General features: G+C 41.6%; 2 protein-coding genes across 3 annotated transcripts in view; one reads left to right on the forward strand and one right to left on the reverse strand.

Moving 5' to 3' along the window:
* Window positions 1-10,041, forward strand: part of LOC129194325 (gap junction alpha-5 protein-like) — a 29,568-nt gene extending 19,527 nt beyond the window's left edge. Inside the window, exons 3-8 of one of the 2 annotated variants that reach the window (XM_054799466.1) lie at window positions 56-203; window positions 2,989-3,153; window positions 3,230-3,526; window positions 5,655-5,720; window positions 5,807-5,955; window positions 9,006-10,041. In XM_054799466.1, the coding sequence (XP_054655441.1) occupies window positions 135-203; window positions 2,989-3,153; window positions 3,230-3,526; window positions 5,655-5,720; window positions 5,807-5,955; window positions 9,006-9,456 (1,197 nt within the window). In that variant the 5' untranslated portion in view covers window positions 56-134 and the 3' untranslated portion in view covers window positions 9,457-10,041. Of the gene's footprint in view, window positions 1-52; window positions 204-2,988; window positions 3,154-3,229; window positions 3,527-5,654; window positions 5,721-5,806; window positions 5,956-9,005 lie in introns of both variants that reach the window. The other variant, XM_054799465.1, reaches the window with a different exon arrangement.
* Window positions 10,042-20,005: 9,964 nt separating this feature from the next.
* On the reverse strand, window positions 20,006-21,006 carry wu:fj16a03 (uncharacterized protein LOC335475 homolog). The gene is made up of 3 exons (XM_054799045.1): window positions 20,840-21,006; window positions 20,602-20,703; window positions 20,006-20,147 (listed from the first exon to the last, which is right to left on the reverse strand). The coding sequence occupies exons 1-3, from the start codon at window positions 20,883-20,885 to the stop codon at window positions 20,062-20,064; spliced, it is 234 nt and encodes a 77-aa protein (XP_054655020.1). The 5' UTR covers window positions 20,886-21,006; the 3' UTR covers window positions 20,006-20,061.
* Between the last annotated feature and the right edge of the window lie 3,066 nt (window positions 21,007-24,072).

The following is a 24,072-nucleotide window of genomic DNA, read 5'->3' on the forward strand; positions in this document are numbered from 1 at the left end:
TGTATCCTGAAGGATAATTGATGTTCTACATGTGACACTTTGCTCCTCCAAGTAGAACCTGAGCCTGCTGACTGGTACCGAGGTCCAAAGCGCAGCTCCACCTGACAGGCGAGGAACGCTGTGACTAACTGGTGATGGCTGACTGGAGTCTACTGGGAAACTTCCTGGAGGAGGTACAGGAACACTCTACTTCAATTGGCAAGGTAAGAGGCTCATTCATGAAGCCATCACAAAAATTCACATGAATTGATTATTAATGAGATATTATTTAGGGCTATCAAAAGTGCGCTAACGAAAGTAACTAATTTATTTCAGTAATTATGTTTTTAGCGTATAAGCCATACCTCTCTGTTTTGACGGCAGACAGAAGCATAGTGTAGTGTCCTCACACAGTGGCACAGAGTCTGCCGCTCTTAAATAACTTTATTCTGACCTGAACACATCAACAGCAGTGCAATTCCAACACCATACACCTGAATGTATCTCCAACTCACAAACACTTCTCGGGTTGTTCTCAGAACGACACTTGTTGTCATTAGAGATGCATTCATCTCTCATCTCTACAACACCTGCACCACCTGAACCATGTTGTAGTCACTATGCATTCTTTACACTGTACTCTTTACTTGCATATCTTGCTTGCTGCTGTAACAAGCAAATTTCCCCGCTGTGGGATAAATAAAGTACATACATTCATGGACACTCCGAAAATCACAATATATTTATTATGCATGTATGTGTGGTCTAAATAAGCAGAAAGACAAAGAAAAACAATAAGTGGATATTCTTATCACTCACTAACGTAACTCTTAACTGTGGAAGTACAATTTGATGCATTTAAGTATGCTCGGAAATCACATAAAATACATCTACACTCAACATACAGCTTAAATTACTTAAATTACTCTTCATGGCTTTTAATAACACGGTAAAAGTGTGATCCAAATGTTGCGCAACTAATAAAGAGACTGGCGTTAGGCAAATAGTTTTTCACACGTGGACTCTTTTAGCTTGACATATGTTTTCAGTTCATTTGGAGCTGTTAATACTTTCAAATTAGGGCTGTCAAAGTTAACGCGTTAACACTTAATAACATATTAACGGAAGTTTTCTTTAACGATACTATTTTTGTTGACGCACATTTAACATGCGCATGTCCTGACCCTCAGCCCTCATCGTAGTTTGAGGAAGCAGTGGTGACTGTGGAGCCACAAGCAGGAACAAATACTGAGGAGAAATAGAGAAAAAAAGGCTATTTTGATATGTAAATTGATCTTTCTAAAGCCCTGGCAGATGCCAGGACAAGATGTTGCGACAAGACCAAAGTTATTTGTTCCTACTGTCGCTGTGATTTGAGTTATCAGGGATTACGTCACCTGCCAGAGAGAAGGGGGAAGTTACTGCAGCACTGCTGGTATTTTTTAACTGTCGATTCTACAGTGGTACCTTGGCATAAAAGTGTCCCAGCTAATCAGTGTTTATTTTTAGATGTGAGCCGTCTCTGGGCTGAATTTTTGCTTTGAACTGCGAGCTAAAATTTAGTTTACGAGCTGCTATTTACTAGCAGGCATAGCCGAGGACAGCTTTTTGGGGGCTTGTGTCAATGGGACCATGGCTGAAGTCAAGAATGGATGTAAATAGAATTAGCAATTCTTAACGATTTTCAACAAATGTACATTATAGCGATCTAATTGGTCTTATTTATGACGTATTGTGTAAAACGAAGACATGAAGAAAACAAAATTAAAAGCACAAAATGAATACAGACCCACCATCCACCAGTACAAACATGGACTTTGTTTTTCAGAAAGGTTGTGCACCAAACAAAATAAAATCTTACCTTTATGCATTTCCACATTGTATCAGCACACAAATATGAGGTGAAAGAAAAAGGGTAAAAATACAGTATGTATGTATGGAGAACGTTAGAAGATGTGTTCAAGGACCGACAAATAAAGTCAGACAAATTGCCGCTCGCATTAAACATTCACATGTGGGATTTCTAACTGTATATTATTATTTTTTGAATAAATAAAAAATTGATATGCTTTTACATAAAATAATATGTAGTTATCGTTGTAGTTGCATATCGAATCATTTACTACAAATTTATCCCTATTACAGATGTAAAATTTATTTCTATCTGAGATTAAATGGGATTAATTATGAATTAACTGTAGACAAAATGTGATTATTCAGAATGAAATCTTTTACTCGATTGACAGCCCTAAATTAAATATACTGTATATATAATTGTGTCCTGTCATCTTTTTGTTCCTGAAATACAGAAAAAACGTGCATATTTAACACATAGTTCCAAATGGTGATTAATTATGATTAATTTGGAAAAACATTCATTTGATTAAAATGTTTAATCATTTGACAGGCTGAATATTATTAGATAGAGTGGAACCCGCTTATATCAACATTCCGTCTAGTCAACCAAATCATCAAGTCCTGGTCCACCATGTTCTTTTTATTACAGTACCAAAATGTGCCTATAGTGTGCCTGTAGCTGGTAAAGTCAGACCTTCAAAATAAACAACACACCCTAGTTGACCCCCCTCCCCGGTTAATATTTTCTTGCGTCAGGGAGGTGCTGGTGGAAGACGAGAATTTCCCTAAATTTGCCTGATTTTCCTGGAAATTTTTCTCTACATTCAAGCGCAAATGTTGACAGTCATTTCTATGTTTCTATGTTTATGTTGACACGTCGTAGTATTGTTAACTTCATCAATGCAGCGTGAAACCACAACTACTGTCTAGTTACACAGCATTAGAAGGTGCACACCCTGACTTCCTGTTCAGTGCAAAGTAAATTTCAAAATAAAAGCATGACAATCTTAACCTAGATTCTAACACTTCAACTAAAAAAATGCACCCATAAAAAATTGTTAGCCACAGGAAGAAAGATTTGCGCATGTGCGAAAGCTTTATTGCCATTGTTATCAAGACAGACAAAGAACTGAACATGTACGTGTCATCCAGGTGTGGTTGACCATCCTGTTCATTTTCCGCATCCTGGTGCTGGGGACGGCAGCCGAGTCGTCTTGGGGTGACGAACAGGAAGACTTCAACTGCGACACGGAACAGCCTGGCTGCGAGAACGTGTGCTACGACAGAGCCTTCCCCATAGCGCACATACGATATTGGGTACGACCTCCTCGCCCCAAGCTTGTAAATTTTCATCCATGGTGGCGTCTAATGGGTGTTTTAACGCGCTCCCAAGGTGCTCCAGATTGTCTTTGTGTCCACGCCCAGTCTGGTCTACATGGGCCACGCCATGCACACGGTCCGCAGGGAGGAGAAGAGGCGGAGCCGAGAGGAGGGAGGTGGGGAGAATGGCGGCAGCGAGGAGGACGATGACGACCCGGGAGGGGGCGAAGAGGGTGAGGAGCGAGAGGACAAAGAAGGAAAGGACACGGGGAAAGAGAAGACAGAAAGTCCGTCAGGAGGGAGGGTCCGCCTGAAAGGGGCGCTACTGCAGACCTATGTGCTGAGTATCCTCATAAGAAGCATCATGGAGGTGAGCCGACCCTTTTTACATGCTTTTATTTCACGTTTTATTGATTAAAATACACAAACTCTGATATGTCTTTTCCAAAATACTAATTCATGTAAAAATTTATGTCAAAGATGTTATGCATATGTTACTAACAAGTTAACGAGTTTTTGTTATTTAATTTGCTCCAAAAGGTCCCACACAAACCACATAGAAAATAATGTAAATCAAATTAAGCCGTTCCAGAGACCCAACAATGTGAGCAAAAATATTTTTCTGTAGAAAATAATTATAGTTTTAATGCAGAAAACAAAGTGAAATAATTACAAATGACAAATCAATGGAACTTATTGTTGATTCTGACTTTCCGTACATCCTGGCGAGATGGAACTCACTCACAACTTTCTTTGGCCCCATGGTGTGTTTTTTGGCAGTCACTAAATATAGATAATAAAATAAATGAATGGACAGTGAGTCAGCAATGGGTAGGGTGCTGTGTTTGGGCACTCCATTTTGCAGAACGATACTGTATAGGGCAAACTGGCTAGTTTAAGTGCGATATTGTGTGAAAACCGAGACAGTGTGCAACCAAGGCAAAATTATGGCAAAAATTGTAGACAAAAACCAAATCACATGAAAGGTGAGGCGTATGAAAAATGAGGTTTGAAAAGAAGTCAACTTGGCACATTTTGTGTAGCACAAACGTACTTTGAATTGAAACAAAGAATATCTAATCATTGAAATTCTTGAAACTGTGACATTTCTTGAGTGTCTTATCAGCATTTTTTTTTGTCGCAGCAAATTCAAGGCTAAAAGCCCAATAGCAATATTTTCTATGTTTTGTTTTTATGAATTCATTGAAGAAATATAGTTAGAACAATAATATAACAATAATAATTATTATATTATTGGACGCCCTATTAAAACATTACAATTGTTAATTGGCTTTAAAATGAGCTTTTTGGAGGAAAGTCATATCCTGGAATAATCACATGACTATCATGTCACATTCTATTACTAAAGGTTGCAGGGCTCCCCAATCACGCGGTACCGGTCTGTGGGCAGGGCTGAACCGGGCCACAGGTAGCTTTCAGGTGCAATGATAAACACTTACAAAAATACATTTGTAAATAACTACACCAAATTTTATGTAAATGCATATCAATTTTGAAAATATGGGCCATTTGTTTTATTTAAAAAATGATCTACAGTTACAAATCTCATAGTTTTTGCATGTATATGTTGTTGTTGCGAGTGGCGACCCGTTCGCTTTGTTTGACGGTCCTTGAATGCAGCATTGTGCATGCGCTAACTTTCTATACCATCAAAAGTATACTTTCTATACTGTATTTTTTCCGTTTTTCTTTCACTTTATATTTGGTCTCAAATGCTGATACTACAGTATGTGGGAATTCTAAAGCTAAGTTTTGATGACGTTATTGAGTGGTAATGTGCATATCTGTTAATGCACAGCCTTAAGTTAATTCACGCTACCACACACAACAAAAAGTGATGTTATAATTAGGGATTTTCGGTAATATCGGCCCGATATTGGCATAAAAATGTAATATTGGCTGATATTGGTATCAGGGTTTTCTCTATAATGTAAACCGACAATAAAAAAACTGCTGTATAGACATGTCTACTGTAGGCCTATCGACTCCCGTACTTGCAGTCATCAAGGCATCCAATGGCGCCAATATGTGGAAATACATCGTCACATCCTGTGTTATTCCTCGCAGTCGGAACTTGTTGAAACCACGGGCGTCGGTGTGCCGCAGATAACACCGACGTTCACTAACCCGTTAGCTTGTAGCGGCGCCGGCACAGTCTCGTTGTCTCTGTTGCCGACATTTTTTCTCCTATGCTCTGAAACTGTAGTGCTGGCCAAAAGTGCAAATGTGACGCGACAACCTGACAAAACATACATCATTTGAGGGGAAGTATCCATCCAAGTCTGATGTGAGAGCGTGGAAATAAGGTTCGGACCTTGCATTAAAAAAATGGCATAAACGGATAAGGTTCGTTTACGCCATTTTTTTAATGCAAGGTCCGAACCTTATTTCAATTTTAATTGAAGACCCCTGGTTTAAATCAAATAAATAAAAGGCAGTATCTTATATTTTCTGATTATTATTGGTGGTCCATGCAGGTGGTCTTCCTGTGTCTGCAGTACTTCCTGTATGGAATATTCCTCCATCCTCTTTATGTGTGCAAGGTAACAAAAAACAAAACATTTTACAGGTATTTTCATAGCCATTACACAAACTGTGTGTGTGTGTCTGCGTGTGTGTGTGCACTCAGGCATGGCCCTGCCCGCATCCCGTCAACTGCTACGTTTCACGGCCCACAGAGAAGAACGTCTTCATCGTGTTCATGCTGGCCGTGTCGGCCGTGTCGCTGGTGCTCAGCGTGCTGGAGCTGCACCACCTGGCCTGGAGACACTGCTGCAGGTAAATATACACTATGTGTACTATACCCTATATCTGTATTTGTACACATTAATGTGTACATCTATACTGTAGTTTAAACTGGATTGGTGCATCACCTGCATGCAGGGACAGCCTCATAGTGATGTACGGTGAAGTTAAAAGTTTCATTTTTAGGGTGGCCCTCCCGCTCCGTTCGGTTGTGATAGGAGTATGTGGAGTTGGATGGTATGTGGGGTCCTTGTCCCTCCTGCTTCACTGCACCAGTACACATACATGTAGGAGTTTGGGGGGTGGTCCACAGTGAGGCATGATGGGGGGCGTAGGGCTGGCTCGCGGCAGCTCCTGGCATGCCTCAGACTCAGTCGTCCTCAATTTTAACCACACAGTAGATACTTAGCATTTGCGGGAGCTGGGCAGGTGAGGGGCCCACCATGCCTCAGCTGTCCCCCAATTTTAATTGCCTCATTGGCTGTCACTCACATACATCCCAACCACATACATACACATACAGTACATACACCCCTCAGGCACATATAAATTTATTTATAATTTTTTTGACTGCACAATAGACATCTCATCACATACACGGGTGGAGTGTGCTGGATCGGGGCGCGTTCTGCCTATTCCGTGACACCTGTCTGCTGAGCGGGCCCGGAGCTGTGGTTGTGTCCACAACCGCGGGTGGCTCACTCGGAGTGGCCTGGTTTGTGGAACGTTTCGGTCTGGCTTGCTTGGCCTTCCCAGGGGCACGCTGGGGTCGGTTGATGCGATTTGCGGTGCTTCTCTTGGACCGACCTGGGCCGTGGGTACTTCTGTGCGCTTGGGGTTGGTCTGGCAGCCTTCGTCGTGACTTGGGGATTCTGCGCTGCGGTGGCTGCTGGGAGAGCTGGGCTGTGATGTGGGGTGGGGCATGGTCTTATCTTGGGCACCATGGGCCTGGGTGGCAGGCGGAGGGTGGTAGGCGTGGGTCTTTGGGCCGGGTCTGTCAGAGGTGCGGTGCTCTGCTGGGTGCTTGGGTGTTTGTTGCCGCCTGTCTTCGTGCTTTACTGGGCTGTCTTTGCTGTTCCCCTATTTAACTGTGGGCTTGTCAGGGGTGTCGCTCCGGCGGTCGGGATAATATGTGGTTGGTTTTGGGGGCAGGGAGGTGGCCTGGCTCCGGGTGGCTGCCTCACTGCAGCTTGTAAGCGTGGCACGCCCAATCTGCGGGTGTTGGCCAGCGCGGTGTGGTAGGTTGCCTTGCTGCTCATCCGTTCATTTGCCCGCTTGCTCATTGGGCTTTCATTGGGCTTTCCTGCCTGCCTGCTCCTTTGTCTGCTTTGCTAGGGTCATCCTGCTGTTGTGGTGGTGGGAGGGAACTAGCCTGGTTGCAGGCTGCGTTCGCTGCAGCTCCCCTGTCCCCTGTCACGACGCGACTTTCAGTTGCGGGAATACCACGGTGTTCGTGTGTGTGCGCGTGCTTTTATGTGTTTATTTTTACCAATTCCATCCATCCGTCCATTTTCTATGCTGCTTCTCCTCATTAGGGTCGCGGGGGCATGATGGAGCCGATCCCAGCTGGGTTCTCCCAGCTGCATGCACGGGGAGAACATGCAAACTCCACACAGAAATGTGCAAGGGAGAATCGAACCAAGGTCTTTGCGATCTCCAGACTGTGGCCAACATGCTAACCACTAGACCACCGTGCGGCCCTCTTACCAATTTATTATTTTTTAAATTTATTTTCATGGGGGGAGCACATGTGTTTTGGCTCTGTGGGGGCGTGTGCTGAGTGTTCCACCTCTGCTGCCTGGCCCTCCTTGGGGTGTGGGGCGATACCTCCACCGTCCCTGGGCCTGGTGGTCTCGTGTCGGGGTCGCCCTGCTCCCTGGTGGCACGATGGGGAGGGGGTTTCGTCTGGGGTATTGGCGCTCCTGGTTGTGGGCGGGCTTCTTTCCTGTTGGCAGGGGCAGCTCTGGGCTTGTTGATGAGTGGCCCCCGGTGCCCATCTGCCTTTGTGCGGTGTGGTCTCTGGCTTGCCGGCGCCCTGTTTTTGCTCACCCTTGCTGGTCTCACAAGGTAGGGCTCTGCGGGCTGGGTCTTGGGGGGTCCACTCCTGTGGGGTCAGTGGCTCTGTGGTGATGGGGACTCATCCTGGCTGTGGGGCGGGGCATGCTGGGTGGTAGGAGGCAGTCCCACAACTTTCATACATCATCAGTGACAATTACACGTACACACGTGTGCACATGCAGTGGTGTGAAAAAGTGTTTGCCGTTAAATGTTTCCAATCATCAAACAAATTTAAATATTAGTCAATGACAACACAACTGAACATAAAATTGCAGTTTTTAAATGAAACCCTTTATTAGTAGGGAAGAAAAAATCTAAACCTACCTGGCCCTGTGTGGAAAAAGTGATTACCCTCTAAACGTAGGGCTGGCCAATATGGACCAAAACTCATGTCCTGAAATTTTTAGGTTGAATATTGATATAAGATATATATCCCGATATAAAAAAAATTCTCCCTTAATAATAAAAACTGCATTTTTTGTTCAATTGCATTGTAATTGAGTAATATTTTATTTTTTATTTTAGTATTTAAATTAGTTTGATGATTTAAAACATTTAGGTGTGATAGACATGCAAAAAAATAAGAAATCAGGAAGGAGGCAAACACTTTTTCACACCACTGTACATATCAAATTAGTTGTGGTAAAACCTGCCCATTTGAGCTTTTTCTCTCCAAAAATATGCTTATCTCCCCACAGAAAGCACATCTTATTCACCCTAAGTAGATAATTTACAAATACGTGATAATAAAGCATAAAATGTACAGCATAATAAAACATTTGCATTGGAAAATAAAATTGTTCTGAAAATAAGGGAAATTCTGCTCTTCTTTGTTGATGAAATGAAAAGCATACATCTCAAAAACATTTGTTTGCTTTCTGAAAAACAGTAAATGTGAAAGAAGGGCTCTTTTTTTCAAACCTGACAGTCTAAGTTTGTGTTATTTGAATATAAATTGTTGGTTCTTTACTTATAAAAGTCCACCAATGGTTGCAAACGCAATAATGGATGGCTCCTTGTTGCAGACGCTTGTTATCGTCAAGGAAGGTTGTGACCGCTGCGGAAGCATCGCTCTCCAAACAGCTTGCCATGTCGCCTCCCCCGCCCTCCACCCCGCCTCCCGACTTCAGCCAGTGTGTGATTGGCTCCTCGCATTTTCTGGCCCTCCCTTTCCCCAACCATCGCCTGGCTCACCAGCAAAACTCTGTTAACATGGCTGCCGAGCAGCACAAGATGGCCGCCACAGTGGGCGAGGCGAGTCTGCTCCAGATGAGCTGCTACTTGCCCGGCTGGCAGAGCGGCGCCAACATGCCCTGCTTTAGCCACGCCGCCAACGAGGCTTTGCCGATTCAAAATGGCGCAGCCGGGCGTCTGATGCTGTGCTCCAATGATGGGATGTGCCAGCGGGACAAACGCAGGCTCAGCAAGACGAGTGGCGCCAGCAGCCGAACGAGAGTGGACGACCTCGCCATCTGACTAGAGAAGCGACTGAGCTCCTCATGCGCGTACTCAAAGCTTTCATGCACAAACTCGTGACACGAGTGCATGAGGACACTTTGAAGGAAGACTGGAGCTCTTCATCACAAGACCTTGGACAATCATTCCTCTCTTGAGGTCTGGCAGGAACACGACTTCTGGGAACCACTTTTTTTTCTGTCTTGTGCCTTTCTGTAGATGTAAAAACATGTTTTAAAAAGCTGTTTTCATCAAACGTGACTGAGGATGCAATGACGTCCAAGAAACTCAAATGGAAGACTTCAATCAGTACACTTCAATACGTAAAACACAGGAAGTGTACAAATGTATTGTAATTGAAGTATGGGGGCTAGGTTTAAATAAGCTTTGCTTCTTCCTTCTCATTTTTGGACACGTGGAACTGTGAATTGTACTATGTGATGTATTCCAATGTAACTTGTATGCATGTTCAAAATAAATTAAATCATTACTATTAACAAACTGTGTACACTTGTACCTAGTCCTGAGAGCGTGAATTTTGACGGTGTAGTGAAGTCCCAAATCGATTACGGTCGTTGTGTACTTACCGGAAATGACAATCGCAATATTTACTCGCCTTTTTTCCTCTCCCTTTTTAATTGTTTAATTGCAACTAGGGTCGGGCATTTTTTTAATTTTAGCGATTCTGGTTCCGATTCCTCGTTTCGATTACGGTTCTTAACGATTCGAGGTAGGGTCATAAAAGTTTGCATGGTTTGCATGAGGGCGCTAACCAGAGTTCTTGGCTGAATTGTCTGAATGTCTCCATGATTTTTAAAAATTATATGAATATTTTTCTAAATTACCAATATTTCTACTTTTCTATTTTTATGAATTACTTTAGCATGAATTTCTCACAGGACTGTGTTCAACCAGTATATAAATATGAAACCACTGAACTTCAACATAAATGTTTTAAAGTCTCTGTACATAGGAGTACACTTTCACAAATTATTTTTATGTTTGAAAACGTCTTGAAAAAAAAATGAGACATATCCTGTTGTTTATGTGTTGGAGAGTGCCTTGTCATGCAGAATAGACAACGTGTAACTTAACCATGTTACTGAGTTCCTACTAACTTGCATGCAGAATATCAAACAAGTACAAGTCTGATCAACTTTCTGGCTAAACTAGCATTAACATCAGGTCGTTTTTCTATGAAAATGTACACAGCCTTATGTTAGCTGGATCTTTGAGTTGGCCACCGTATTCGCAGTATAAAGTATAATTTGTTTGCTTCTTCAATGTTGGCATAAGATCGATGTAATTTATTGTTTTACCTAACTGACGCTGAAGAAGTCCATTGTAACGCGTCAAAAACAGGGCACTCTGTACATCGTGAATCCGGAGGTTTTTAATCAAGTTAGTGGTGCACCCTCTTTTGCATGATACGATGGCGCTGCAAATGTTGCACTGCGCTGACCATTCATTTTTCTAGCAGAATTTCATCCAAACTTTCGAGTGAAGTCACGCACTGTCCATGGTAGAAATGGATGAACACAAACGCTTCCTGCTGCTTCTTCTTCATAGGTGTTCGCGGGCTTCTTCTTTGTTGGTGTTATGCGGCCATTTTTCCGTTTGGCGGGCTGGTCAATCATCGAAGGAATCAAAATTTTTAAAAATGAACGATCCCGGGAAAAGCGGAATGTTAGTCGATGTTCGATGTTCGATGCTTGATGCCTAACCCTAATTGCAACTGCTTGACATTGAGTGTAGTTACGCAACATCCAGGTGCACTGCATTTTGCCATACTTCTCAGTACGAACACATGTATGTGGTTACATACTAAGTGTACATACAGAAGTGCGCCAATTCAGACACAGCCCCATCTGAGCTTGAAGGAAGTGGAGAAGACCAATGAGCTGCATTTGACAAGTCACATGACTGAATGGTTACATGACTTGATGGTAAACATGACTTTAATGTGAACATTTAGATATGTACATCCTTTAACAAAATGTCAAATGCACACTTGAGGTGTGGGGCAATGAATGGATCTCAACTGGACTGTTGTTGTCGTAGAAGAGGGTTCACCTCTCAATCGAGCAGGACTCATCAGTTCATGCTCAAAGACTAGATAGGACATCTGGACTATCTAAGACAGTCCTTCTCAAGTAGCGGTGCGATGCTGGGTCGGGGTTGCGTCTGACCCCGAGGAAATTGCTTTTTTTGCCGTACTAGAAGAAGGTTTCATTGCACATCCACTACAGCAGATGGCAGTGGCACTGTCATTGTCACAGTGTGCGCAGAGAGTATTCGCTCTATGTAGGGTTTTTATGCACCGAGCATGTGCACAGAGCAGGAGATATGAAGTGCAGTGGACAAACCCTCATGAAAAAAAAAACTGAACAACATGAATAAATATTTATCAGGGTTAAAAAGAAAGGCAGAGAGAGACGGAGATAATGAGACAAACAAAAGTGTCCTGAAAGCTAAGACCGGGAAATATGACGAAGCGTATGTAGTGCTTGGAAGCGTATGTAGTGCTTGGAAGCGTATGTACTTGAGTTTTATATACTGCCAACAATCATCCTGCTTTGTGAATGCTTAATTTTATTTTTCAGAATTAGTTGGTCAAAAAATGTTTGTAGTTTGAATAAGGATTTAATTTTATTTTTTTTTAAATTAATTTCAGGCTAATTGATGCACTTTAACACATTTCTTACAGACTCAAACACAATGTTAATAAAGTTATTATTTGTTGTAAGTTGATCTATATTTCTTTTTTTTTCTTTTTTGTTTTCTTTAATGATAATAAAGATACAATGTTATGTAGAGTTGTATTTATAACAATTTTATAAACAAATGATATTATTTATGGGGTGCAAAATATTTTCTTCTTCTTAGGGTCGGTGTAACACAAAATAATTGAGAAGCGCTGATCTAAGACAACTTGAACTGTCCAGTACCGATCAATTCAATGCCCTGAGAATCACATTCTAACAAATGAACTACTCTAGAGTAGACTGGAGCTGGCCTATCTAGTCTTTGAGCATGAACTGATGAAGCCTGCTCGGATGAGAGGTGAAACATCTTCTACAACCGATACATGCAGTTGCGATCTATTCAATGCCCTGAGAATCACATCTTCGTAACTGGATGAGTTTAGAACAGGCTAGAGCTGTCCTACCTAGTCTTTGAGGATGAACTGATGAGATCTGCTCAGGGCAAAACACCTTCTAAGACATCCTGAACAGTCTGGTTGTGATCATTTCAAAGTCCTGAGATATCACATTCTCGTAAATGGACTAGTCTAGAACAGACTAGAGCTGTTCTATCTAGTCTTTGAGCATGAACTGATGAAACTTGCTTGGATGAGAGGCAAAACATCTTCTAAGACAAACGTAAACAGTCCAGGTGCGATCCATTCAATAGTCTGAGATATGTCATTCTCGCAACTGGAGTAGTCTAGGGCCTAGGTTCCCAAAGTGGGGTACACCAATTGTCAAAGGGGGTACGTGAATAAAAATGGAAAACAATTAATGCCTAATGCCCTAATGAATGTTTAATTTTAAGATTTACTTTATGTTGGTGTTTGAATTCCCACAGGACGCAGTGGTAAAGACCTGTCTCTGTGAGTGGGGATGCCCCTGAAAATGACTCTTGATTGTTGTCATTGTTTATATGTGTTGTTGTACTTCCGATACTGCTTATCATGATTGTTAAACTTTCTGTCACTGGCGGCGTGTAGCCAGTAACAGCATCCCAAAGTGCAAAGAAGAGACTGATTAATGTAAAAAAACTACAATGTCCACTACAAAAACTCCACTACAAAAACACAGATTACAAAAAAATATAAAAATGAGCAAAGTGCAACACAAATCCTCCGGGCCAAGCCATGGGAAAAATACCAAAATAAAAAGACTAAACTAAGGATGCTGCTAAACATGAAAGTAGCAGGAGTGAAAAAGAATGCTATGCTAACAAGATACTGCTGAAAACAAAGCAGGACAAAACTAGCAAGAACAAAAATAGCTGCTGAAAACCAAGCAGAATATAACCAGCAAAACAAAAAGCCACTGCTGCAGTCCAGCAAGCAGGGAATACAAGTGACAACGGCAGGGAAGGGTAGACCAGAGAGCTAAGGAGCAAGTAAACAACAAGACTAGGAGTGCAGGAATCAGGCGTGTATGAGGAGGCAATCTGGCAACAGGTGTGTCACACATCAGGGTATAAGTAGCCCAGGAGAGTAATTGGTATCAGGTGTGTCATGAGCTCCTACCAGATGAGCCGGCAGTGTGCTGCAAGAAATGACAGACAGAGGGCCGCAAAGCAGCAACACAACTCATGACACTTATAGTACCCTTTGGTATTAAATTAATATGCAGGCATACAGCAAATTCTATCCATTGTGGGTGGACAAAAAATGTGAAGCTCAAATTCATCCCATTCACACAGAATGATGCTGTCACTGTGCAATACGTACCCGGAATGCAATCGGACCCGTGCATGCGCAAGGACTACGTCACTTCCTTGTTTAGCTAATTTTTATGACAGCACTACTTCAATAAAATGAAGACACAACGGTGGTCTAATAATTTTTTCCATGAATGAGTAAATACATAGCAAAACTGTGCATTATTCTGCATTGTATTTGCATATTTAGTGATGCATTTTATTATTCGTGACCGCGTTCTAATTAATGTATTCTCACAGTGAAGTTTGCTGGCACATTCTGTTCCCAGTCTACTTTGCGGTAATGTTTTGGTGCAAATGCACTTAAAGTTACATGTTTGACCAGGAAATAGCAAGCTCAAAAGAAGACGGCTTTTTTATGTGGAACAACTGACAGTTTGTGTGGATCTTGTGAATGATTGTGACTGAGCTAGGACTCAGTAATTAAAGTCTACACACGACAGCTTCATTGATTGAAAAACAAAACTTTTTCGTGCATGGAGCTTCTACTTGAGTCCGTAATTTGGCCGCAATATGCAGTCAGATATTGACCAAGGGAGACAAAATGGGTGGCCGCTGGCCACGTTGGACAGGTGACTGCTATACACAGGGTCTATAACATGTAAATTTGCTGCGGGGGATTTTTCAGTGGCTGCTGAAAAACGGCAGGTGGCCGTTCTATAAAGGTGGCCGCTAAGACAGGTTTGACTGTACTTTGTAATGTTTAGTTTATGTTTATATTTGTAGTCTTACAGACTAAAAAGGAGGAAAAAGTGTCAAAAAATAAAACTGAGGACAGAAAAGGATCCAAAAGAAGGAGCATCAATCCTCAACAAAACTATGTGTACTATGTGATATATTGCAATGTTCATTGTATGCCTGTTCAAAATAAATTAAAGCATTAAACCAAACTTCTGGAGCTTCCCTTCCTTCCTTCATTCTTCATTCTTGAGCATGAACTGATGAATCCTGTGTGAATGAGAGGTGAAAGGTTTTTGTTCTGAACAGTCTGATTGTGATCAATCGTGAGAATGTGATGGACAACACAACAAAAGTCGACTTCGATGATGAGCGGACCAAAGATGACAACATTTGTCAAGTCATTGAGGATGTTTAACTTCGCAAACATCCACTCTTTACACTTTTTATACTATTAAACTTTTATGCACTGCTGTCTTCACTTTTCATATGAAACATTTTGTACAGTCTTTCTTATATGTGTAGACACTCTGACTATGATTTCCATATGCATTTTTTGTCCAACCACCGCTGTCATCATACTCATGACAATCATCATTTATCACTGTGAACGACGCTGGATATGTCAGTCACTGCCGTTATTTCTGATTATTTTTCTCTTGCATTTGTTTTTCCAATTACAAGATGAGCGCATGGGATCTAGATAAACTAAACTATTTATAACTACAGCTCTATTTCCAACTGCTCACATACTTTTTTTTTGTCTCCCACCAGCTGAATGCTGACTACAGCTAAAACCAGCTACAAAACAAATAATGTCTCCTTGTTCCCATGGCAAATGTCCAGTATGGGATGAGAATATCTGGAAAAATGCAGGAATGTTTGGGAACAACTACAGTGGAGCTTCCTTTCCTTCTCATCAAAAATACAAAAATGTTTTAAAAGACTGACAGTGCTGACAGAAAAGCAACAATGCAGCTCACATGTTGTAACACTGCTCACTAGTGATGTGCAGATCGCAGATCGATACTGAAATATTGATACCTTGGATACCAAATCTTTAGATTAGATTAGATTAGATTAGATTGTACTTTATTTATCCCACAACAGGGAAATTTAGAGGTCATAGCAGCAGAGAGATACAAATAGCACAATATATCAAATACCTATACAAGAAAGATAACAATCTACTATGAAAAATATACTATAAACATATTAACTATATACAATAAACCTAAAACATAAACCTAGCCAAGTATGTAAAATGTGAGATGACCAAGTATGTAAGAAAGTATAATAAATGTAGGCACTGAGGGTAAAAGTGATAAATGAATAAATAATATTGCACATGTTGACAGTTTGGTGTTAGGAAAATATATATATATACACATGTTAATTTGTAATAGTTGGGTATTTACAAATATACAAATATCCATCCATCCATTTTCTGTACCGCTTCTCCTCTTTAGGGTCGCAGGGGCATGCTGGAGCCTATCCCAGCTGACTTTGGGCGGCAGGCGGGGTATACCCTGGACTGGTCGCCAGCCAATGGCAGGGCACATAAAGACAAACAACCATTCACACTCATACCTATGGACAATTTAGAGTCTCCAATTAACCTAACATGCATGTTTTTGGAATGTGGGAGGAAGCCGGAGTACCCGGAGAAAACCCACACATGCACGGGGAGAACATGCAAACTCCACACAGAAATGCCCAAGGGAGAATCGAACCCAGGTCTTCCCGATCTCCAGACTGTGACTGTGTTGGCCAACATGCTAACCACTAGACCACTAGAACACGGTCAAATGCCTTCTCCAAGTCCACAAAACACATGTGGACTGGTTGGGAAAACTGCATGCACCCTCAAGGACCTTGCTGCGAGTGTACAGTTGGTCCAGGCGCTCCTTCCTGAGCTACAACCCTATCGTGGTGGAGTAGTTTGCATGTCCCCATGATCCTAGGCGCTAAGTTGTCCGGGGGAGTAAGATAAATGTACTTGGTTTTTCCTCGCCCGGACACAGGGCACCAGGGCCCCCCTTTGGAGCTTTAATTTAAGTAATATATATCATTAATGACTCCAGACTAACCTTTTTTACCAAAACTTTATAAATTATTTCTCTGAGTTTTTGGCTGAAATCATGTTAAAGTTTGATACTATACTGAGATGTGGTGACTTTAGCATCCGTGTCTGATGCTCCTCTGATCAGCTGGCTAGATGCTTTAATTCTCTGCTAGAATCTCTGGATCTCACCCAGTCTATTGCTTGTCCCACTCATCAGCTTGGGCACACACTAAACCTTCTCATCTCCCATGGACTATCTGTGTCAGTTACTGATATACGGAATGTTCCCATTTCCGACCACTCCTTCATCTGCTTACAGGCCCTAGCACCTCCAGCTGCACCCAAACCTGCTGCCACCTCCCGCCGGGTTATCACATCCACAACAGCCAATGACTTTGCTGCTGCCTTCTCAGGCACAGACCTAAGCCCTAAAATGTGTCCGGACACCTTCCTTTCTTCTTTCCACTCCACATGTTCCCAGATTGGCCACACGGTGGCCTAGTGGTTAGCATGTTGGCTACGCATCTCCGCTTGGGCATCTCTGCGTGGCATTTGCATGTTCTCCTCGTGCGTGCGTGGGTTTTCTCCGGGTACTCCGGCTTCCTCCCACATTACAAAAACATGCATGTTTGGAGACTCTAAATTGTCCATAGGTATGAATGTGAGTGTGAATGGTTGTTTGTCTATATGTCTATATGTTGTGCCCCACATCTTGTCCAAAGTCAGCTGGGATAGGCTCCAGCACACAGGCTCCCAAGTGAGGATAAGCGATGTACGACATCGTTATAGCCTCCCACTCCCAAACTGTGAGTGTGTCACGACCATCCCCTTTAAAACTGACTTGCTCCTTTATCTCGGACATGACAACATTCACAAGTGAAGCATCGGGTGCTGCATTACTTGCTGACCCGTGTACACTAGGAACCCCCCACAAAGTTGAAGCCTGACTTGATGCAGGAAGCGATGCTTTCACCAATGGAGAGGCCGATCTTAGATGCCATTCCAGCCAAAATCTCCTCAGACTTATCACTGTCTTCTAATTTTGATGCATGTGCAACATCCACACAAGTCACGCCACAGGAGTCATCTGTCACCACTGCAGGGTCCGGCCTAGGAGTAGATGAGTCTGGGATAAACAAAAACCCACCCCTGCCTTTACCAGGTGCTGCTATTGGGGTGCATGGCATCATCATTCTTCTTCTCCTCCCAAAAACATTACCACTTGCCATTTTAAACACACACAAAAACAAAAAGAAAAAAAATGCATGGCGATAATTAGACTTTGACAGATTGTATGACTCCACCACAAGAAAAAAAAATCCTATCAAGTGCCTCAAACAAAAGAAGCCTTAAGAACGAAAAGCTGGTCACAAAAATGGCATGAAATACGTCACTCATCACACACAAACGAAAGGCAGTGAATTCAATTCACCATGTTCAATGAACAACACCCCCATCTAGTGGCTAAACGGAAGATTGTCTCACTGTGGCCACCTTGACGAATGACATACTTGTAGATGGCACAGCCTCATTGCGGTCATGGCGGCCCCCAGGAAGAAAACGTGTCTCGCTGCTTCGCCAGTGTAGAGAATGTGTCACGACACCAATGTAACCCCGCACTGTAGCGCAGGTCTCCTGAGCTCTGCGTTGTGTTTATTTGTGGTAATTAACAGGAGACTTGGAGCTTTTTGCAGACAGTGACGCCGTTTATTTTCCTGGTGTGAGACGATGTGCACTGGTCAATACCGTGGAGCTTGTTGCATACACGGGTCACAGGGCTGATGAGCTAAAGCTGTAATGACAGTCTGCCTTATACTGTATGTAGCCCACGAGTGAGGGAGGGCGCTATTGAGCCATTACTCCAACCACTGTTAGAACAAGTGGAATCACAATAACCAAAGTAAACCTGTTTCTCATACATAAACATGTCACTGTAAAAATATGTTTTATAACATGTGCAATGCTTTGAATGCTTGTCACTATGGTGGCATAGTGTTTAGAACACAATATGTAAATAAGACGTCATTCTTCTTGTCCTTTTTCCTGTATAGCATAGCATCAGGAATAGCATTCAAAATGCGTCTATACCATACGTTCAACCCAAATGCTTATGGTAAGGTTTTCCTTCATAGCAGTCTTCCGTGAAATGAACATTGCAAAGAACAGATCGCAAGGTGAGCGTCCATTTGTCTCTCGTTCTCTGTAGTTGCTTTGTTCATTTTAGTCTTAAAACTTTGTATTTTGGAAAATAAAACAAATTTACAGCATGGACACCGTGTACAGCCAGCGGCGACACAATGATTTGGCATGACTACTATTTTGATTCAAAATATACCGAACGAAGTCGCCAAGCTATCTCAACAAGCGTTTGTTTACTCTGCTTTCACCGAGAGATTCGACTGCGCTGACGTCGCTTGGGAAACACCCCTTTTCTGCGACTGGAGTTCGTCATGGCTACCGACATGAACAATAAATGTAATTTTTGTGAATTTACCGTTCGCTTTCATAAAATGAACAACGTAGAACATAAAAACACCATTTTCACATAGTTTATATGATGTTTGTTTTTTCTGCTGTTGTATATTAGCTTGGCTGTATTGTAAATTATACCGCTATCTCAATATACTTCAGAGTTTAAAATTAATTAATGAATTAATTATTTTGATGTATTGTATTTTTTATGCTACGAGCTATGCTATGATTTGAAATACACTACGTTTATTAATTTGCCACATTAGGTGTATTTGCATAAAATATCAGTATCGGATCTGTATCGCTGATATCCCACATCACTACTTAACAGGTATTTTGTCGTCTAAGCCAGCTGAGTTAGCTTTAGCAAACACAGATAACATTCTGGCCAACTGTCGTACATGAGAGTTACCTAAATGTCTTTTCATTCCAAACAATGACTTTGCTAACTTTTTTATGTTCTTACTGTGTTATGTGCTACTTTCCTCTCGCTTGCTTTGCTAGGATCTTTGTTGTCTTGAGATGACGAGCTGTGTCTCTATTGGCTCACTGCCGTGCGTACATCTACCATTTTGAGTACATAAGTACTGCAGTGAGCCGTGGGTGTTGCACCCAACAATGGTGAGTGCGTGCAATGGACACTGACCACACTCAATCTGCTTGGCTACATGACAGAAAAGCAATTAAAAAGGAATTCGTTGGACTTATGTCAAAATATTGACGTATTCCGACACAGACAAAATGACTTTTATTTATAGAGTTTTTCTGTGGATCGCTAGCATCTCACTTCCTGTCTCTGGCACTTCCGTACTCACACTCACAAGCGTCTGTAAGTCGCTTACAAGTGTAGCTCTCCCTCTAGTGGCAAGTGTAGACAAGGCAGTTGTCAGAATAAAGACATCACAGTGACACTTTTTTATTGAGTGCATTTCTGCATCGTGGTTGGCCACAATTGTTCAGTTATTGCACAAGTTGCTGTAGCAACAGGTCCAGCCGGGTAGAGAACACTTGTCGATGGTAATGCATCCCTTCTCTCCATTGTCTGCACATGAAACAAAGTGCATCATCACAATTGGACAAATGGACGACTATATCATTACCTGCCCATTTCCACTGCAATACTTATCAGCCATCTACAGTTTATATTCTATTTTCCTTCATTGCGTGTTATTCTTTTCCATTTTATTTAGTGGCTTAGCTAACAAAAAGCAAACTAATGTGGGCCAATGTATGTTGAGCTATCTGAACAAAATATCCACATCTCAGCTTTGTGTTAAAGGTGCAAATTTGTGTAATATCTAATAATACATCTCACTAATAATGAATTAATCTTAGAATGTGCCAAGGGCCAATGAAAATCCAAGCTGCAGGCCAAGAATGGCCAGCTTTGGACAGCCCTGTCTCACACCCTAACCGTAAGTCCCCCAGACATGCTCAGAATTCAACCAAAATAGACGCGATTGTTTGTGTGAGGTTCATGAGGAGTGTTAATGTACCTCTGGTGTAGCAGGCCTGTTGCGTGTTGCTGCTTTGACACGTTAGCTTGAGGTTGGTCATGTAGTCGTCAAAGCCGTGACACTCTATGCTAAAACCTTGTACTGCAATAAAAACCACATTTCATTAGGATGTGAGTTGATGGGAGGCTCCCCCAGCCCAATCATAAAGCAACATTTCCATCATGACAAAAACATTCATGGTCAGAATATGAAGGAGAAAAACTACAACATGTCAAACCTGTTATTAGTGGTACGAGCAGAAGCAGAAGCAGATAAACCTTCATGATGCTGTTGATCTCAGTCCTGATGTTGACAACTGTCCAATGACTGAGTGGAAACTGTCAATTTATTTTCTGTCCACCCCCCACCCCCCGGTGCACGCACACACACACACACACACACGCACACACACACACACACGTTTGATTGCAATGAGGTCAGACACAATGTCTGTATTTGTGGTTTGTTTAAACTTTGAACTCTTGCAAAAGTTAATCAATATGTTTTCCTAGTTTTGGGAGTCAGAACTGGAACATACTGTAAGTCCGAGGCTGTGTGTGTTACAGGAATAGGAGATACATAATGAATCTCATCTTTTATCTGTGGAACCTTAACAATAACATCAATATCATGTTGGAGACGTGACACCAAGTCACACTCTTGTGTCATTGGCATCTCCCTAAATCCCAGAGGCCGTTTTCATAAAGATTTCCTGCGCAAAAAAACCCCTGACCGCTACCTTAGCCACAACTGTAACCCTCTTGACCTAACCCTAAACCTAGACTCAACCGTAACGAGGGGTGTAATGATTCATCCACTACATCGATTTATATTCCTATGATGCAACTACATGGATCTGTGTTCGACAAGTTGCCATTCCGGACGACATATGTCAATCTAACATCGTTTAAAAGGTGGGTGTGCTTTTTTTTGTACTTTTAATGATAAAGACGTTAAACCTGTCTGTCGCGAGTACCAAATAGCAGCCGCCATTGAGCGCTTCCTCACCAACTCCAGCAGCTTCCAAGCAAAGCGAGAGTCATGTTTTCAAGTCATGTTTTATCAGATAGAATTAATCACAGACTTGATTCAATTCAATGTTAATTCAACCTGAAGTGTTGGTTGCACTTTATTGGTTGCACAAATCATTACACCTCTAACCGTAACCCTAACCCAAACCCCAACCATGACCACAAACCTAACCCTAATCATAAAAAAAACAGTGCTTCTTCAATCAGCCACCAGAGGGTAGTGTGAACTCGTGGATTTGCCGAAAGGAGGAACTCATGAGTCAATAAAGACGATTTAAATACATTTAAAAAAACATGTATAACCGCATTATTATTAATTCATAATGATTTATTAATTATAGTCATTGTTTATTTGGCAGTTCCTTAATTCTGGCTTTTTTGGCGGTTTTTGCACTCCCAAATGAATCGTGCGGTGACTAAGACACTTTTGTGTCTGACCAGAGCAGATCATGTTTGGTACGCGGGCTCTACCGAGTGGCACTCAGAAACGCCAGAGAGAATTTGATCAAATACAAATAAAATAATAGAAGCGTGTTCATGTATGAGATAAACATATATGTAAACAATGTTCCCCATTATTTTCCAAGTATTTGAGCATACACAAAAACAACCTGAGCATTCCTGGACCTCTGTGAGCTGCATCAGACATGCACACTGTAGTATCGCACCTGTCCAAAACCTGAGAAACCTGTAAATGAATACAAGTAAATGTACTTACTTTCATTAAGCATTTTTCTACAAAGAAATTTAAGTTAATTCCTCTCGTTTATACATTCACACATGCACTAATATACTTGGGAAACAGTTGGGCACCAAAAACAATCAAAATCATATTGTACAAATCAAAAACAAACCCATTGTTTTTGGTGCCTGACTGTTTCCCAAGTATGTTAGTGCATGGAAGAAGGAGGAATTAACTGAGATTTCTTTGTAGAAAGGCACTTTATGAAAGTCAGTACATTTACTTGTATTCATTTACAGCACTGCCTTGGCGGCGAGGTTGACGTATGCCTCAGCGCTCGATGCGGTGTCTATCTATGTCTATGGCCGCTACACTTCCTGTATCTGGTCCGTCCGGCCATCAAAATAAAAGCACAGTAGTAAAACATGCACAGTAAAGTTACACCACACATTCACTCCACACTCCACACAAACTGGCTTGCTACTTTGGCTTTGCAGCATGTTTTCTATGGAGAAGCCCTTTCTAATTCGAAAAAAAAAAACCTCAGACAGTTTCATCTCGTGTTCTTCTATTCCCACATACTTTGACAGCCAGTCCACCCTAGAAGAACTTTTTAACTTTAGCTTGGTGAGAGGATGTTGCACTGCAGCAGCAAAACCTGCAAAACAGCGGCATGTACTACGTAACGCGCTGTTAATGAATTGATTGGCTGCGTAAGTAAATACTACCAACAGGAACTCCTGAGTGGCTAAAACAGCTTGTTCGTCACTGTGTTATATGTTATTACCGCTTCTTGTCACTCCTGAGGCGCATTGCAAAACGGTACAGAAGAAATGATGTGTTTATTTCATTTACAGTTGAGGTTGGAATATATTTTGTGCTCAGCAAGGATTTTTGGTGCGCAGAGAACACAAGAGCGGTGCAATTGTGCACACAGGCACTTTAGATACAACATTACATGTAAATAATACAGTAATCTCTCGTTAATTGCTTCCGGACCAACATTTCTAGTGGGATTCTATTCATAAGTACAATATTTTTGTAGATAAAGCATAGAAAACCTCTTTACGACCTTCTAAATATGGTTTTTAACAGTATTAGAGCCCTCTAGACATGAAGTAACACACCTACAATCACTTTTAGACTCACACACGTTAACATTGGGAGAGGTCCTTATTGTTCATTTTCTACTTCCTGTTCTGTACAGTACTTCCTGTGTGGTAATTGTCTCATCAATGTAACATTACTGACACCTAGTGATCGGTTTAGAATACTACATATCATCACAATGTCTTTGAATGCGTCTTCTGAATGCTTTATATTTGTATTTGACTTCACATTTAGCCATTTTCGTGCCTGAAAACGCTTAATTTTGTCAAAAAAATACGTAAAATTTGCTTCAATAAGCCATTTTTTGACTAATAATAGGCTGTAGTCTACCACAAAACAGTATGATTTATCCATCCATCCATCCATTTTCTATACCGCTTCATCCTCATTAGGGTCGCGGGGGCATGCTGGAGCCTAGTATGATTTATTGATAATATATTTTTGAAAAACTGCAATAGAATGAAGCCGCAAAATTCAAAGCTAGAAGTGGTGATGGATTACTGTCTATAATAACATAATAAAAATGTACAATGTACATCACTCTGTTTTTGCAAAAAAAACAAAAACAACACTCGTCAAAGATCATCTATGTCACAAAAGTGATGTTTTTTTTAGGAATCTGCTGCAAAAATGTTTGAGATTTAAGAT

This window comes from Dunckerocampus dactyliophorus, chromosome 14 (genome assembly GCF_027744805.1).
Source record: "Dunckerocampus dactyliophorus isolate RoL2022-P2 chromosome 14, RoL_Ddac_1.1, whole genome shotgun sequence".
NCBI lineage: Eukaryota > Metazoa > Chordata > Actinopteri > Syngnathiformes > Syngnathidae > Dunckerocampus > Dunckerocampus dactyliophorus.

Coding starts and splice junctions, on each gene's coding strand:
- wu:fj16a03 (XM_054799045.1), bottom strand. CDS start 20,885: ATGAAGGTTTATCTGCTTCTGCTTCTGCTCGTACCACTAATAACAG. Junction 20,704..20,839: donor GCTCGTACCACTAATAACAG/GTTTGACATGTT, acceptor TTTTTATTGCAG/TACAAGGTTTTAGCATAGAG. Junction 20,148..20,601: donor ACAGGCCTGCTACACCAGAG/GTACATTAACAC, acceptor TTTCATGTGCAG/ACAATGGAGAGAAGGGATGC.